The sequence below is a fragment of the Etheostoma spectabile genome, unplaced genomic scaffold (genome assembly GCF_008692095.1).
Source record: "Etheostoma spectabile isolate EspeVRDwgs_2016 unplaced genomic scaffold, UIUC_Espe_1.0 scaffold00001793, whole genome shotgun sequence".
Lineage (NCBI taxonomy): Eukaryota > Metazoa > Chordata > Actinopteri > Perciformes > Percidae > Etheostoma > Etheostoma spectabile.
The window spans coordinates 15,192-33,037 of record NW_022602811.1 but is presented as its reverse complement, the minus strand read 5'-3'; the positions used below and the strand labels follow the sequence as shown (position 1 = coordinate 33,037).

The following is a 17,846-nucleotide window of genomic DNA, read 5'->3' as shown; positions in this document are numbered from 1 at the left end:
GTCTGACTTAAATATATTCATTTTCACTGTATCGATTCCAATATTTAACTTTAATATTTAATTTAAATCATTAACTACTACTAATCGCTATTGGCCCTGAAAAAAACAGGATCGGTCGATCCCTAGTAATTGGTATCAAAATCTAAACTATAGGTACAGTTGCATAATGTACATAATGTACATGATGACCAAAATGATGAAAAACTGTTAAAAAAAAATACAATTAAGCGGTCTACACATGCTGAGCGATTTCTTTCTTCTGCGCACCGCTACGTGGGGCACAGCGCAGGTATTCATCATCAAGGTGGCAAGGAATCTATTTCCTGTTGCTAGGTACAACATGCTGTTATCTCATTGGTTGCACTTTGAAAAGGTCAGCGGCAACTAGGTCAAAGTTGAAACAATCAAACTTTGAGTGCAGTGCAAGCGCAAATCCGAGCTGTGCGCAACACCAGTGGCAGCGCAGCACATAGTTGTGCGGCCACCGCTCTCTGCCCATTGGAAATCAAAGCGGTTTGGTTGGTGTGTAGGCAGCTTAGTGGAGGTATCATAGTATTTACTTATATGTAGCTACAACATTTAACGAAACTGCATATTCTGATTATAGATTTTCTTTGTTATATTTTACATCCCAGACATGTTAAATGCGATGTGCAATGAGTTCAAGAGAAAATTAATTCTTGATAAACAGGCAGGACAGGCATGAGCTGTAATGCATTTTGTGTTGGGGCTACCATGGCAATTTCCCAAGCTATGATACTGTATGTGTTGCCCGGCTGCTATTGTGTTGGGCCTGGTGCCGTGTTTGTGTGTGGCTGATGTATCTCTCTGATCATAGGTGTCACTTGAGCGAGAACACAGAAGGCTGGTTTTGCAGACGCACACACGCACACGCACACGCACACGCACACGCACACGCACACGCACACGCACACCACACACACCCCACACGCACACACACACACACACACACACACACACACACACCACCACAACACACACACACACACAGAAAAGAGTGCCATGCCGTGGAACCCCTGAGAGCCAAATGGATTACACACAGAGAAACCCAGCGTAGTGCAAACACACATATGCCGTACTGACTGTACGTGCCAGAGTGTGGCTGAAGAAAGAGCCGAAATATTGAATGACGGTGGCCGTTGACACTGATTCACATCGAAGACTTCTGTTAAACACTCTGTTCTGACACAGATTCGATTTCTTAAGTGTCGCATTGACCGAGAGTACAGTATATCAGACAGATTGCCCACATCCCCATAAGATATTCAAGTTTCCCATTTCACACTTTGCAAAGCAATATTATTACACACACATGTGTGCACACACACACACACACAACACACACAACACACACCACACACACACACACACACACACACACCAACACACACACACACACACACACACAACACACACACACACACACACACACACACAACACACACACACACACACACACACACACACACACACACACACACACCTAATGCTAACAGCCGTGAAATGAACAGAAAAAGGAGTTCATAAGGAGCTTTTTTGCCTCTCATATTGCACCATCACATTTTTTAACCCAATAAAATCTTTAATGAGTGAGTCCATTAAGTCACTCCCTCTACATCACATTGTGATCTGTCACACCATGTTTTCACACAATTTCCTGGCAAGCTGAATCAGCCCCAAAAGGGTCATTTTCTCTATCATAGCTACAGTTGAAGGGTCAAATAGAACTTGTTTCAATGTCAATATAGCATTGAAATGCTTAATTAAAATGTGCAGCAATACCTGTGGCCAGTAATAAACAATAAAACGGATGGATAATACGTCTTCTAATCAGAAGGTAAATACAGTTAAAGACCATTTCCTATAAACAGAATTGATTATAGTACTAATGTATTCACTTGAAGTAGTGGCACTAGAACTACGGCTGTTGTGTTTACTTCATTCACTCAGCAAAAATGAAGGAGCACAAAAAGCATGGCTAACACCTTAGCATGCTAGTTCTGTAAATGATGGTATTGTTTTAATATGGCAACTTTTATAGGTCTTAATTTGGAGGTAAAAGCCCTATTGGACCTCTTGTTCGCCATGTTTTTGCATTCCAAAACCTTAGCTATTAACTTGGTGAATATGCTACAATGCTGATGTTATGGAAAGGTAAATAAAATCTGAGTTGTAATAACTGGATTGTTCTATAATATACCATGTATACATATAATATACCATGGCTTTGGCCGACCCATGGTGGAAGCTGGCCTCCGCGGGCTCTTTTCTGCACCATACTGCACATAACAACCAACGAGTAAACTGAGCTCACCATCACACTTGGGAGGTAGATGGTTACCTGTGTATATAACAATTATATGAAATTTACTTTTTGGCATTAAGCCACATCGATGACCATCAAATTACTACCCTGTTGAGTAATCATTGTGATTTCAATTCATCATCCCCAGTTTTCCCCCCATAATCCCACACTAATCCCCTCCACAGCCGAGTAGCAATACAACGTTTTTTGTCTCAGCAGTGATCAAATACCTTTTTTCTGACTGAGATCTCTCTCATACTCACTTATCACACCTACCCAGTCTCCCAGCTCACGAGGTTTCTATCTACTCACCACCATGAGGAATCTGGTGCACTCAAAGGGTTGGCTCTAAATGTCTTCTTTCTCTCATCTCTTAGCACCTGTAACCTGCACGAGTCCCAGCACTGAACCATTCTCTTTTTGTGCCCCCGGATGTATTGTAAAAAATAATGGATGGTAAAGTTACTTTGTCAGCAGCAGGGAGACGCAAAAGCTAGCAAAAATAGAAAAATGAAAAGCCAGAGTGGCTGGACTGAAGGAAAGTGGGTTAAGAGGGGCGTGAGGATGAGACTGGGAGCTTTCCTGACTCATGGCCTGCTTTCTCTGGTGACTAATGTGGTCAGTGACATCTCTCCACTACCCCCAGCCCCCCCGCCCCATCTCTCTACCCCCTGGGATGCTGGTAGCCGCCCGGGGCGCAGTAGCGCACAGGATCTCACCACACTTACCATGTCTGGATCACTAATCCCAGCTTAGACAGCATGGGTTGCGTGGTGCTGAGGGGGGTGCTAAAACAGGCCTGCACTGACACGGCCCAGGGTCAACCACCGCACGGCTCCCTGTCTTATTTACTGCAAAACCTCTAGATGGGATGTGTGCATTGGGACGTAGTCAGATCCTGAGGGAGGACAAGACAAGAGCTGTACATTTATTTCTCTTCCGCTTATGTTTTTAAGACTTCTATCTTAGGCTTTTAATCCATTTCTGTCCCATCTTGCTTTTATTGCTGACCTTATTTTTGAATTGCTTGCATGTTTGAGTATTTTGCTGATCTGTAGGACTGATAGTGGTCTCTTGGTACAATAGGCCTTCACGATATGAGGGAAAATATGTGACAACGTTGTTGAATGTTGCTTTAACAATATATCTTTGATAAACAGATACTTAAGTGTACTCAGTTCTGCTGCTTCAGTGTTCTGCTAAATACAGTACAACTAGTTAGTTGCTGAAACTAAAACAAATAAAAGAAAATCATTTCCAATACTCTTTATTGAACAAATTGAAAATTGAATTGAAGTAAAAGGCACCATTAAAAAAGAATGACTAACATTTTAAAGTGCAGTTTTCTAATGCTATTTTCTTCAAATAACACAAAAAATCTCTGTGCATAGCAGACTTTGGTCTCAGAGACAGGTTTAAGGTAGGCATGGTATACTATTCTGACAGTATGATAACCTTCAAGAAAAATTTCACGGTTTCACCGTATTGCGGTCTTGTAATTACGCTTTAAAATTTTCTTTTTTCAAATGTCTAGGTAAAAAAACTTTTTTTCCTCGGTTGAACACAATGCATTTATTTTTAAAACACACTACACACTGGCAGGGAGACGAATTACTAAACGGCAGTTCTATCCTTGACCACACCTCAAAAACAGCCTCTACTTAGGAAGCGTATGATGAAAAAAGGTTAGTGGTTGAATGTTTGGCTTATTCTGAGTGTGATTTGATCTGAATGCAAAATTAATCTCATTCGAGACTATAGTGTCTCATTAGCAAGTCCAGTACAGAGGCGCGATACAGACCAAGCATTCAATCAACCAATCAAAGCTACTGTCTTGGATGATACATACCAGTTGGCCAGTAAATGTGCCATACAGATGGTTGTCTACAAGTGTACTCAGCCATATACGGTCCAATAACAACACGCACACTCAATATTAAGATACGCCTAGACGCACACACGGAAGCCTGCTGATTAATAAGTGTCTGCTCTGCCCCTTGGTTGTTTTCAAGCAGCTGCCAGCTACAGATCTAAAGTGTGGTCAGAACGGCTAGGCTGGCCTTTTGAGTTTTCATCTTATGATATTATCTGACTAAAACGCATACTCGTAGACACACAAACACACACATATTTCTCACCCGGGTGCATATTTAAAAAGAACAGGATTTTGCCTGCCCTCTGAACTTGTGTGCCATACATCTCAAATTTGCATGGCAGCCACACCCATCCAGATGTGGCCCTATACTGTGAAACAAATGCATGAATACTTCATAAACAGTCCTGTGAGCTGAGTGGCGCAGCTGTTTGAGAACGTCAAATGGGATGACAGATTTTTTTCTACTAACATAGAACGCAGAATTTGCGGGAAATGGCTTCTGCGTTCATATTTTTAGGTTATGTGTAAATCTAGATACATAAAACATGGCTTTCCACTTGCCAGGGATCAGTCTCTTTCCAGCTTTACTGTCTCTATCAATTATTCAGAGGATCAAGTGTGAGTCAGGCAGGGATTCAAGTGTTAAGCACATGGATAATTATTCTCTTTCTCCTGAAAAGGCCAAGGAGAGTAGAATTCTTAAAGTGCCGGTTAATGTACTCACTCTATACCTCACACTACGTACTTAACACTAACAATTACACATGTCAGAACCATTAAACAGCTTTCAGACTGTTTTTCTTAGTAAGATTTAGAATAAGACACGGGAAGCTCTGGAGCCTCATCACGTGTTTCCGCTCCCATCCACAGGTGGGGAACACAGTTTGAGCTAAGATCTGGACATTGTTGTGTTTGTGTCTGTGTGTTCGGCCATCTGATATAATCTCACACCTCAGCATGCACTTGGCCTGACCTGAGTGCTGGCAGAAAACGGGCATCTCAAAATATGCTTATTCTCTCCCCCACACTCCCTCGTCCCTCCCTTTACAGTCACCCTTGATCACACATACAAACTGCAATCAGACAGGAGTAGCAGTGCATAATGTAGCTGATTTATCCTGAGGTATCTTTAGGCCTTTGACCCCATGCAACCCTAATACAGATCACCAGCAAAAGTGCAAAGTTGACCACTTACATGCTGAACTTTATCCCTACATGTCTAAATTAACAGAGACCATTTAACAAGTCTCCACTAACACATGTGTAAATATTCAAACATGTATGCTACTTATTTAAATTGAAAATGAATGACAACAAAAAACAGGAAAAGGTGATTATTTGGGTCACATTACAATCACTCTCCTACACGCCTAATGTGCATAACCTCATGTGACCAGATAAATCTCTTTAAACAGTTAATGAGATTGACTTAAGTAGGTGAAGACATGGCACTGTAACTGTAAGCGCATCTTGGCATTGCTAAGCTTCTAATGTTACAAAGGTGAGAGTACTCAGTACAAAAGAAAAAACAAGTCTTCCCAGCTGATATAAATCATAGTCTGTTCCCAGTTGCCTCTATGAGATCTATACATTGTAACAATAAAGACAAATACACATGACTGCGCCCAGTTTAAACCATGCTCCTCTTATCAATGGTCATCTGCTATTAATTGCATTATTCAGAATATGAGTCCACTGGCGCTATCACTGCCCTGTGCAGGTATTGAGCCCTGCAATTAAAAAAGGAATCTGATCACTTACCGTTACAGCAAGGAGGGGCGAAGGCAAACTGTGGTGTCGGAAGTTGTCAAATAATGGTTTTCTTCTGTCGTATCTGTAAGAAGGTCATCGTTTGGGTTTGATTTTTGCTGTGCTGGACGGCGGTTTGCTGGGCGGTTTCTCCGCTTAGTGCTGCTGGTCACACGGCATCCAAGGATCGGTGAGAGACGCGCTGCTGTGGAGAGAAGAGATGAGAGCGGAGGAGAGGAGGGAGGGCAAGGGAGAGGGGATATGAGATTGGGCCTGGTTGATTTCAGCAAACAGCGACAACGTGTGGCCTTGTAAGGGTAGCGTCTGACTGTGACAGAGATAGTAGATGGATCAAGATCTTAGACTGTATATCAGTATGCACGTTGGCCCTGAAATGGTTCACGTTAATTGCACATGGATGCCTGCGTTAAAAAGCCTGGCACAAACAAACGTTGGTCTAGGTTAGTGTTATGGTCTAGGTTAGCCATGTCATGTTGGGCATGACATGGCTTGATTAGCTAACTAGGTTAGCTAGCTAACCTGTTAGTGACCCCGTTGTGGTAGCTTGATTAACACTAATTTAATTGTAAATACGGAGTAGGCTGTCCTAAATATAGGGAAATTAAGCTTAGTTAAGCTTAAATTACGTGTTGAAGACATTGTTTGAAAATTTGGAAAATACGCTTTAGCGTTGACGCTAGCTAATTCACTTATTTAATGATAGTTGGCTAGCTAGATGATCAGTAGGCCTACAACTCACACTTATCAGCTAGCTTCGTTTAGCATAAATAAACTGGAAGCTGAGAGACAGATGAAGTTAGCTTTCTTAATACTATATAGCTAGCTAGCTAATTATTGATTTACAGCTAATTGTTTAGCTGTAGCTATACCTTCAACTTTAGCTACTGTTTTGGTTCACTCTCAAAGCTCAAGTGTTTTTCTACCTGCTGTTGGTCTGTCTGCTGTTATAGCACCATACGGCACCCAGTTAGCGACATTTAGCTTGTTAGTCGAACAATTAGCAGCTAAAGAGACAGATATTCCCCAAATGAGTTGGATGAACACCAAAAACAGGGCAAACGAGAGTGAATATGGATTTAGCGACATTCGCCAGGTTGACCAAACACGTAACCTAAGGTTTCTCCGTGACTGTTGGTGGCTGAATGTGTTTCAACTTAGGTTAGCTAACTGTTCACTAACACGTTAACCATATCAAGCGTGAAGATGGTGGTTGGTCAATGTGTGTTCACAACTTGATTTTTCAGGTTTACTGATTTAACATTGTCATGTTGTTTATTTAATATATTGCAATTAAATACTGTACTTCTTCAGGTTTAAAATTGGTGTAAAATATTTTTACAGTCTTACCTTGCTGCCAAGCAAATTGGGGTAGTGGATGAAGAGTTGGTTTGCACTTTATAGGATATTTGAATGTGCTTTTTCATTTCTATATTTTATAAAACTAAACTTGACTTGAAACTTGCTTGAGAAAAATCACCTATCACATTGCTAAGTTACACTGTTGTTCTGATCGGTTTGCACTCCATCGCCACGTTAAAGTCAAGAAGAAATAATAGCAGGCTTGCTTTTCACTGAAAAGTATTCGCAGTTTGTATCAAATACACTACAGCAAGCAAGACAGACAACACAGACGCATTAATGTAGGCTAATTAATACATCATTTTCTGACCAGCCTCTTTGCACTACTACCGTTCAAATGATCCAGACCAGGCCTCACACAAAATTCTCTGTAATGACAGTATTTACTCACTAAAGTGTGTTATTAGGCTACTTTAAGTGTGTGAGAAGAGTGGTGTATTGTCTAATATGAACCCAAACATCTGCAGAACAGAAACCCAGGTCCAGAGCTCTGCATGTGAATTATGTGCCCCTGCAGTCATCCATGCTGCAAGCCACTCAAGCAGACATAAATCCCAGACGTTAGATCCATGCCCAGTGTCCATAGTAAGTAAGTAAGTAAACTTTATTTCTATAGCACTTTTCACAGACCAGGGTCACAAAGTGCTGCACAAGTTTATAAAGAAAAATAAATTAAAACAACATACAGAAACAGTAAAACACAGTATTGAACTAAAAAACAAGTTTAAAAAAGTGGGTCTTTAGTTGTTTCCTAAAAGTGTCTATACAAACAAGAGAACGAATGGTACAAGGTAACTCATTCCAGAGGCGAGGCGCCACAGCTTCAAAAGATCTGTCTCCTCGGGTCTTAAAATGGGTCCGAGGAACCATCAGCAAGTTCAAATTGGACGACCGGAGGTTCCTAGTGGAAACATAAGGCTGAATGAGGTTCTTAATGTAGTCTGGTGCCTGTCCATGAAGAGCTCTAAAAGTCAGTACCAGGATTTTGTAGTGCATCCTGTAAAATACAGGCAGCCAGTGCAAACCACTGTGTCACAATGCAATCAATTCTTGTTCTCTGCTGCAACATTAAGAAGGGTCGTCTGGAAATAGCCCCTATCAAACAATAATACCAACACTGAATCCGAATCAGCTCGTTGGCATTCTGCATAGAAAGGGGGATTCAAGCTGTGGTCGGAGCATCTGTTGCTGTCAACAGCTGATGTAGTGAACACTATGGCTGTGTAGTAGCAATAAGCACAATGTGCATTTAGGTACTGTATATCATAACAAATGCTGATCTAGAAAAGCCAGCAAGGGAAAAGAAATTGCAATAGCTTCAAGTAAATCCGTTCAGCGTTCTCATACACGGCTGCAGTATACAGTTTTATACAGAATTGACAAGACAGACAACAACCCTATTGCCCTGTGAAAAAAGTGTGTTAAACATATTAGAGCACTATATACAGTGTATGTATGCTGGTCCATGTTGCTGGAGATCACCGTCAATTGAATTACAATACACATCTTAGTCATGTGGCCGGGTTTGTGCAAGCTATAATTTTACAGGAGGGTGGGGCAGCTTGGGGATTAAAGGAGGTATTTTACATACAGACGTGCTCAAATTTGTTGGTACCCTTACAGCTCATTGAAATAATGCTTCATTCCTCCTGAAAAGTGATGAAATTAAAAGCTATTTTATCATGTATACTTGCATGCCTTTGGTATGTCATAGGATAAAGTAAAGAAGCTGTGAAAAGAGATGAATTATTGCTTATTCTACAAAGATATTCTAAAATGGCCTGGACACATTTGTTGGTACCCCTGGGAAAGATAATAAATAATTGGATTATAGTGATATTTCAAACTAATAGTTTCTTAATTAGTATCACACATGTCTCCAATCTTGTAATCAGTCATTCAGCCTATTTAAATGGAGAAAAGTAGTCACTGTGCTGTTGGTATCATTGTGTGCACCACACTGAACATGGACCAGAGAAAGCAAAGAAGAGAGTTGTCTGAGGAGATCAGAAAGAAAATAATAGACAAGCATGGTAAAGGTAAAGGCTACAAGACCATCTCCAAGCAGCTTGATGTTCCTGTGACAACAGTTGCAAATATTATTAAGAAGTTTAAGGTCCATGGAACTGTAGCCAACCTCCCTGGGCGTGGCCGCAAGAGGAAAATCGACCCCAGATTGAACAGAAGGATAGTGCGAATGGTAGAAAAAGAACCAAGGATAACTGCCAAAGAGATACAAGCTGAACTCCAAGGTGAAGGTACGTCAGTTTCTGATCGCACCATCCGTCGCTTTTTGAGCGAAAGTGGGCTCCATGAAGAAGACCCAGGAGGACTCCACTTTTGAAAGAAAAACATAAAAAAGCCAGACTGGAATTTGCTAAAATGCATATTGACAAGCCACAATCCTTCTGGAGAATGTCCTTTGGACAGATGAGTCAAAACTGGAGCTTTTGGCAAGTCACATCAGCTCTATGTTCACAGACGAAAAAATGAAGCTTTCAAAGAAAAGAACACCATACCTACAGTGAAACATGGAGGAGGCTCGGTTATGTTTTGGGGCTGCTTTGCTGCGCCTGGCACAGGGTGCCTTGAATCTGTGCAGGGCACAATGAAATCTCAAGACTATCAAGGCATTCTGGAGCGAAACGTACTGCCCAGTGTCAGAAAGCTCTGTCTCAGTCGCAGGTCATGGGTCCTCCAACAGGATAAGACCCAAAACACACAGCTAAAAGCACCCAAGAATGGATAGGAACAAAACATTGGACTATTCTGAAGTGGCCTTCTATGAGTCCTGATTTGAATCCTATCGAACATCTATGGAAAGACCTGAAACTTGCAGTCTGGAGAAGGCACCCATCAAACCTGAGACAGCTGGAGCAGTTTGCTCAGGAAGAGTGGGCCAAACTACCTGTTAACAGGTGCAGAAGTCTCATTGAGAGCTACATAAAACGTTTGATTGCAGTGATTGCCTCTAAAGGTTGTGCAACAAAATATTAGGTTAGCGGTCCCATCATTTTTGTCCATGCCATTTTCATTTGTTTTCTTATTTACAATATTATGTTGAATAAAAAATCAAAAGCAAAGTCTGATTTCTATTAAATATGGAATAAATAATGGTGGATGCCAATTACTTTTGTCCGTTTCAAGTTATTTCAGAGAAAATTGTGCATTCTTCGTTTTTTGTGGAGGGGTACCAACAAATTTGAGCACGTCTGTATGTGTTTGTGTGTTTGTGTGTTCATGTCCACGTCAATGTCATTTCTTAAAATCCAGGCTACCTCACAGGATTACTGAACAATCTCCATGAGGCAAGGAGGAGGAAAGGACTGCATTCATACATTATAGTCACTGCTATTAAACACATGTCAAATGAGGGAAATTTAATAATTCCTTTAGTTGCACCTTAAACCATATAGAGGTCTTAATGTACTCTAGAGCGATAATATTCAGGTTCTAGCTGTGTGTGTGTGTGTGTAACCACACACTCATCTCTCATCTTTAATATTGCCCTGCTGATGCATACATTACATGCAATTTGATGCAGCAGCAGTTAATGGTTAAATCTTCTTTCATTTGCTGTTGGGGAAACAAGGATTCACAAATGCCCATATTTCTCAGTCAGATGTATTTAATTTAGTCACCGGATGGAAAATGTAAACAGTTTTCAATGAAACAAGCGTGCAAGGGCCTTTTCATGAGATCTTTTTCAATCGTTCCTTTATCTGTTGAATTATTTATGTATTATCTGCTAGCAGGGGTTGGGTGAGAGGTTAGTGCTGACAGACTAAGAAGTAGGAGAGAAAAATTACTATGTTGCACACTGTTGCTGCAGTTAGTTGTTTTGCCTTTACATGCATAAAATTGTATTTCTGATATGCACGATGCTTTGACCTAACCATGAGATATCGATTAGGATGATTTCTCACACACCACACCACACACACACACAAGGCAGTACCAGCTCAGTTTCACCTCTTGCCAATATCACAAACTCCCTGTCAGCTGAAAATATGCTCCAGTCAGCAGTCGTAGCCCCATATTGCAGCAGAATAGCTTATTGCTGTCTCGTTGTAGCTGTCTTCCTCTATTTGTGGTCCCAACGGGTGTTCAACACCTAATGAATACATACTGAATAGCTTACTCACTCACTGTCATCTGTGCACTATCACACATTACTCTCCTTTAGTGGATGTAGGCTGCAAACTGGCGTGTGGATGGATGGTTTTAGAGTGATGCGCCTGGCTTCAGTTGTTACAATAGTGTCACATTACAATGTGGGTAAAAACAAACAGAGGGAGAATAATAAACAGCCTGAGGCATCAATGACCTCTTATTTAGCTACTTGCCTAGTGTGTCTCTGCTTTACTATATCAGTATTTATATTTTCCATTACGAGTACTTACTTTTCATTATTATTTATGGTCACAGGTAAATATAAATGTTATTATGGTTACCTACTTTTGCTATATTATTTTAATTACAGATTCAATTTAATTTTAACATCACTCGCTTACACTGCAATACTGTTTTCTGTACTATGGCAACCGCACTTTACAATACCTTTATTTGACCCCACTTTACATTCAGCCATACCCTCTGCTCATTGTCTGTTGTTTACCTGCTTGTTTGTGTGTTTACTTATTTGTCTGTTTTGCTTTTATTGTAGAAAATGCTGCTGTAATAAGGGAATTTCCCCTGCTGTGGGATGAATAAAGTATAATCTAATGTTACAAGGCCGATCGATTTTCTTCTGTTGTAAACAGTAAGATTTCAGTTTATTACCAGAGGACCCTTTTATTCTACGGTTAAGCATTAAGTGAAATACATTTCTAGGTAAGAGGACAATATGTCTGAATTGTTGCAGGACTTTTGAGTAGATGAAAGTGTCTAACCAAGTTCAAGGCACATTTGTTTTGTAATATACTGTAGATCACGTTCAAACCATCATGCAAATAAACCTTCAGAAACTTTGCTCATCAACTGATCAGTTTACTGTCAGCATCTCAACAAATGGGAAGGTAAAATGTACAAATAGATTTAGAACAAGACATTCAAAAATAGCACTTTATATGACAAAAGACATCTAAAAATATGTAGTTTATTGTACAGCAGCTGTACATAAAGCATGCCGTGCATTCACACAAAAGTATTAAATGGAACCATAGCGAGTTTCCCTGTCAGAACTGATCTAGTATTTAAACATTAGCCACATCTTAAACATTATATAACGTTGGTTTAAACAGAAGCACTATGCCGAAGAAAAAAAAAAAACTTTGTATAAATTATCTCTTTATTTAAAAATCGTGTGAATTTCAGACAATTTAGGATCACACCACTAGCATGTTAGCTGGGGGAGGCTTTAAAGGAATCTGGCCGAGAGTGAACCTCTTAGCCTTGAACTGATTAAGCTCCTCTGGAGTCATATTGCTCTCATGTGAAAAAGACTGTCCAATGCCTGACTGGCAGACCGGCTCCAACTGCGGGTGGAGCAGGGGTCGTCCCAAACCTCCACTCGCCTGTCCAAAACTACTGCCACCTCCTGCTGCAGCAGATGCTTCCGCACCGAAACCGCTCCCGAATCCCCCGCCGGAGAACCCTGAGGCAGAGCCAAATCCTGATGTGGCCGCTGGCTTGTCGGCAGTCGGAGCAGCAAAGGAGAAAGAAGAAGCAGAAAGAGCAGAGGAGGCGGCAGTGGAGGAACCAAACCCAGAGGGCGGTTGTGTTGGAGCTGCTAAGGCACTGCCAAAACCTGTTGAGGAGGATGGTGCCACTGAGGAACCAAATCCACCACTTGGAGCAGCAAAGCTGAAAGTGTTGGCCTGGGTCGGTGCTGGAGCCCCAAAGCCTATATATGGTCAGAAATATTTAGAATTAACACAGGAGCAAAAGAGGGCTAGTACAGATTTGATTGTCTAATCAGCATATTCAGACAGGACTTAAAAAGTAAAGTAAAAACATCTGCTCAAGCACTGTATTCCTGAGACATGAGGGATCCTTTAAAGCAATAGGCCTTTCTTGCAGAAAGTGAGAGGATGCCACTCTCATATCGGTCTGTTGAATATGACTCGCAGTGGTTGGTGCATAGACTGTATAAGTGAAGCCAAAACATCTCGATGCCCTGGTGACTGACTGCAGTATGGGTCATAAACCCCACCCTCCATGTTAGCCAATGGGACATGGGCCAAACTAAAAAATCAAATTACACAAAATAAATATTTCCCAAAGATGTTTCTGTCATTTTAGGCAGATCTGTCCACGCTGATGTCTGTTTGAGTGTTTATTTCTTTGATAAGTTTGGTTTTTATTATTTATTTGATTCTATAAAACCGGGGTGAATTGTCATGATTGACAGCTACGATTGACTCAAGATTAGTTAATTAGCCAATGAACTTTGGGGGGGGAACAGCACTTCTTAAGCCTACTATATGTAACACTTTCTTTATCCATACAAAAGGCAAAGTGATACAACAGTTTCTTATTGGAGTTTTTTGCCAGACTATTTCTTGGCCGGGAGCAGGCACTTCCTTAGATCCTTTGCAAGAAAAGATTTCCCAAAATGTTCACCTGTTGCTTTACATCTCTATTGTTTTAATAAAGCAACACTTCAATCAATCTTCACCTTTGCTTTCCAAGCTGGATGTAGAGGATCCAAATCCAGTCGCTGTTGCAGAACCAAAGCCACTTGAAGATGCCTGAGGTGCTGGGCAGTTTATCTCTGCAAGCTGCAAGGCAAGAAAACAAATCAAAGCATGTTCACTGTATTTAAAAAAGAAAAAAAATATAGAGGGAGCACTGTTAGTTACTGTGTGTGTGTGTGTCTCACCAAAGCTGCGCGGGTGGTTGGATTCATAACCTTCAGTTCCTGGACTCTGCTTCTCCACTGGTTGAGTAACTGATTGATACCATTGACCTAAACACATGAAATGGGAGTTTCTTAGACTCTTACACATTTTAGACACAAACAAACAACACAACGTTAGACCAATTTTAAGATCAAACATTGAAATGTCATCTATCATCTTATTAGAAAGAAGAAAAAAAAAAAACTTTTATCCATGCATCCAAGAGTCAGGTATCCAAGGTATCCTTTTTGTTGTCTAATTGGCCTGAAGTCATCATTATGAATTACATTAATGAGTGACACTACACTTACATAGCTCTGCAGATCTCCTGAAGCTCTTGTAGAGTAATACTCCAGCCTGAGCTCTTCTGGGGAGAGATCAGTGAAACCTGTGGACAAGAAATATCAAACATGATGAGGTTTAGTGTCTACAAATAACAACGGAAATCATGTAATTAAGTGTGTATTTGATACAGACCAGATAAAGGTGTCTTGAAGCTAGAATAACACGAGAAGCCCCACTGCCCTGAACTCTCCCAAATATCCATGTCCATCTGAATGATCTCCCTGGGTGACAGTCAGACAGGCATCACACAAATGAATGAAACATTCATGTCAATGCTGCATAACTTCAAAATACATTCAAGCAGACTCACAGTTTTTTGTCGTCATCTTCCTCACCAGCCGGCACCTGTTGTGCTCCTCCTCTTCCTCCCCTGTCGAAGGTATCGGAAGTACCAAGGGCTGCAAATTTGTTTTGAGAAGAGTAGGCGAATTCGGAGCTCTTCATGTTATCTCTTCTCCCTCCACCACTTCCTCGGCCCCAGTCATTTCCTCCCCCTCGGCCCCAGTCATTCCCTCCCCCTCCCCGGCCCCATTCATTCCCTCCTCCCCCTCGGCCCCAGTCAGCTCCAGTGCCTCCCCCTCCCCCCCAGTCAGCTCCAGCTCCAGCTCCAGCGCCGCCGCCTCCTCCTCCTCGGCCCCAGTCAGCTCCACCGCTTCCCCCTCCTCTACCCCAGTCAGCTCCTCCACCTCCGCCTCCTCCTCGGCCCCATTCCTCAGTTCCATGAGAGGAGAAAGATGAAGGCTGGATGTAGCCTCCTTTTTGCTGGGAAGGATTCACCAAAACTCGGTTTCCAAACCCTGAAACAACATGCACACCAATACAAGTCAATGCTGAGATGAAAAGGGTTGATGTTAAACCATTAAAAGCATTCAGTTAGTCCATATTGTAATTCTCCTACTGCCACTTCTATCTACTCTGTATGACACCTGTTGATGGCTGATGCTGATGCACTGTGAAAATAAATTGCATTTCAGCTGTCACTTTATTAGATACACTTTGCCACAGTAATGCAGGGCTAGAACAAAAGCCATGTATAAACGCCGCCTTAGTGAAGGTTATAAATGTTTGTTAAAAGTTTGCTTTTTGTATAAATGTTGTTTTACAAAAAAAAAAAGAGCTGTTGAATCAATTTCCTGGTCCCTTAGCAGGACGTAGAGTGATTGTGGCTCTGCTCAATTGTACTAAACTGGTGTATTGCAAACATTTTGTTCAATCTTATTGTTATTAATTTATTGAATGAAGTCCTTAAATACGTAACAGATTAGTTTTTCACAAATACTCATTAACTAGCTCAAGTTGACCTCCCTGGAGTAAAGTTGAAGTCAATGTAAGTCAATTCTGCTTGGTAACGTTAGTTAACTGCGCCACTAGCCAACGCTGAGTTTTACATACAAGGGAACCAGTTGCAGACGGACTTTAACAAGCGTAACGTTGGCTTAGCTAAACGTATTTCTCCAGGACGTTACCTCCACCTCCTCCTCGGTGCTGAGCAGAAGAGCGGGTGGTGGTGTTGTTGTTGTTGTTGTATCCTCCACCTCCTCCTCTGTTTCCTCCGGTCGGGTGCTCATTCCAACATTTGTCGCCGTAACGACAGCGGCCCTGAAGAAAAAAATTGCACACGGTCATTTTCACACGGTGTTGCTGGTTTTAAAACGCAACGTTTGTTATCTGGGCTACTGAGTATTGCCCACTCGGCCCACTTGTTTTCGTGCGACTCACGACACCGGAGTCGCAGGAGTTTTACGTCATCGCTCTCGACGCGTTACCAGCTTTCTTTAACTGTCTATGGTTGACAGGAGGCTCGTTTTCGAGATGAACCGCGCCTCGCCTGTCAAGTGGACGAGAGCACGCGGCAGCAGCAGGGGGCGGTGGAAATCCGTAGTCAAGTCGGACAGTTTCCAGCCGATTTCAGCAGCCTTCAGGCAGCACAGGAAGTGATAGAAACCCTGGGGTGCGAATCGGATTTAATAAAATGCTATCAGACCACATATCAGCTTGTACACAGTCTCTAGTTGGTTTAATTAGGACAGAGTAGCTGTCAAAATGCTCTACATGCGATCTGTTGCTCATTTTAATTAACAACACACTGTAGATCAGGGGTGTCAAACTCATCTTAGTTCATGGGCCACATAACCATATGTCGATCTGAAGTGGGCCAGAGCAGTAAACCACTCCAAAAAGATCAAAAACGTTATCCAGCACGGAGTGTCAGTTTGATGTTGGCAAATGCAAGTAGGCCTAGCCAATATTTCTGCTACGACAGCGTTTTAAGGCCATTGTAGAAAAATAAATAATCTTACATAGGCTACCAAGGAGAGAGGGGTGACATTCTGGGAAAAACTCTGAATTTCTAAGATTAAAGTCATTTAAAGTACATTTACAAAAAACAGAACTCGCATATTCTCTGAGATTAAAGTCATACATTTGGAATAAGAAGAAATTACTTCTCTGAAATTTTCACACTTTGCAAAGTCATCCAGTGGGCCTGATTGGACCCTTTGGTGGGCCGGTTCTGGCCCATGGGCCATATGTTTGACACTCCGGCTGTAGATGGTCCGTGATATGAACATAGTTAGTCTCTCTGACTTCTACGTCACTATCAGCCACACAACATGTGTTCTGTACGGAATAAGCCTTTAAATCAGACAGATGGCAATTCAGATGATAAACTGTCAAACGTATCAAAGGTCATACGTCACTCCACAGAAAATACAAAATGTGATGATCCAAACTACAAATGATCTGTTTTATAGGCTGCAGCTTATTAAGAAAGTGTTTGTTTTCTATTTAGAGTCAGTCCCTTCTTTAAAGAAGGAGGGGGGGCTTAAAATAGTACTAGAAAGTGCTAACATGCTTTGAGCATCTCTACATCCACACAGGTGTTTGCCATTATTCTGGCTGACTAGACTTCTTAAATTGAATAGAGCAATGCTGGAGGCATCCTGAGGTCAGCAAACACAACACGCAGCTGCCAGTTTTACTGTACATACACCCTTTCTAGCATGGCTGGATTAACCTGTTAGAGGGCCCCCAGGCAAAACACACCTACCCCCTCTGTATGTTTAGGCTGTAGGCCTACACATTGTTTTTTTTAATTCCCATCAAATTGATAGTAAGATACACAGCAGATTACAGCCTACATACAGTAACAGCTTCTTTCTACAACCAGGCAAAAGAACTTCTACAGTGAAATTATACTAACTGACCCCAGTTTCCTGTGTGTTCATTCATTTGTTGTAATTTGATTAAACACACTTTAATTTAAGAATATGCATCATGTGACACTCGATTATGACATCTGCCTCTACATGACAGGGCCAAAAGATAA

At 41.5% G+C, this 17,846-nt stretch overlaps 1 protein-coding gene across 1 annotated transcript; it reads right to left on the bottom strand.

Moving 5' to 3' along the window:
* Positions 1-12,109: 12,109 nt before the first annotated feature.
* On the bottom strand, positions 12,110-16,281 carry LOC116675327 (nucleoporin NUP42). Its single transcript, XM_032507237.1, has 8 exons — positions 15,985-16,281; positions 15,133-15,315; positions 14,829-15,066; positions 14,651-14,739; positions 14,485-14,561; positions 14,155-14,241; positions 13,951-14,053; positions 12,110-13,176 (listed from the first exon to the last, which is right to left on the bottom strand). Exons 1-8 carry the CDS (start codon positions 16,142-16,144, stop codon positions 12,659-12,661), a joined length of 1,455 nt encoding a protein of 484 aa, XP_032363128.1. The 5' UTR covers positions 16,145-16,281; the 3' UTR covers positions 12,110-12,658.
* Between the last annotated feature and the right edge of the window lie 1,565 nt (positions 16,282-17,846).

Coding starts and splice junctions, on each gene's coding strand:
- LOC116675327 (XM_032507237.1), bottom strand. CDS start 16,144: ATGACCGTGTGCAATTTTTTTCTTCAGGGCCGCTGTCGTTACGGCGAC. Junction 14,740..14,828: donor GAAGATGACGACAAAAAACT/GTGAGTCTGCTT, acceptor ACTGTCACCCAG/GGAGATCATTCAGATGGACA. Junction 14,054..14,154: donor CAACCACCCGCGCAGCTTTG/GTGAGACACACA, acceptor CTTGCCTTGCAG/CTTGCAGAGATAAACTGCCC.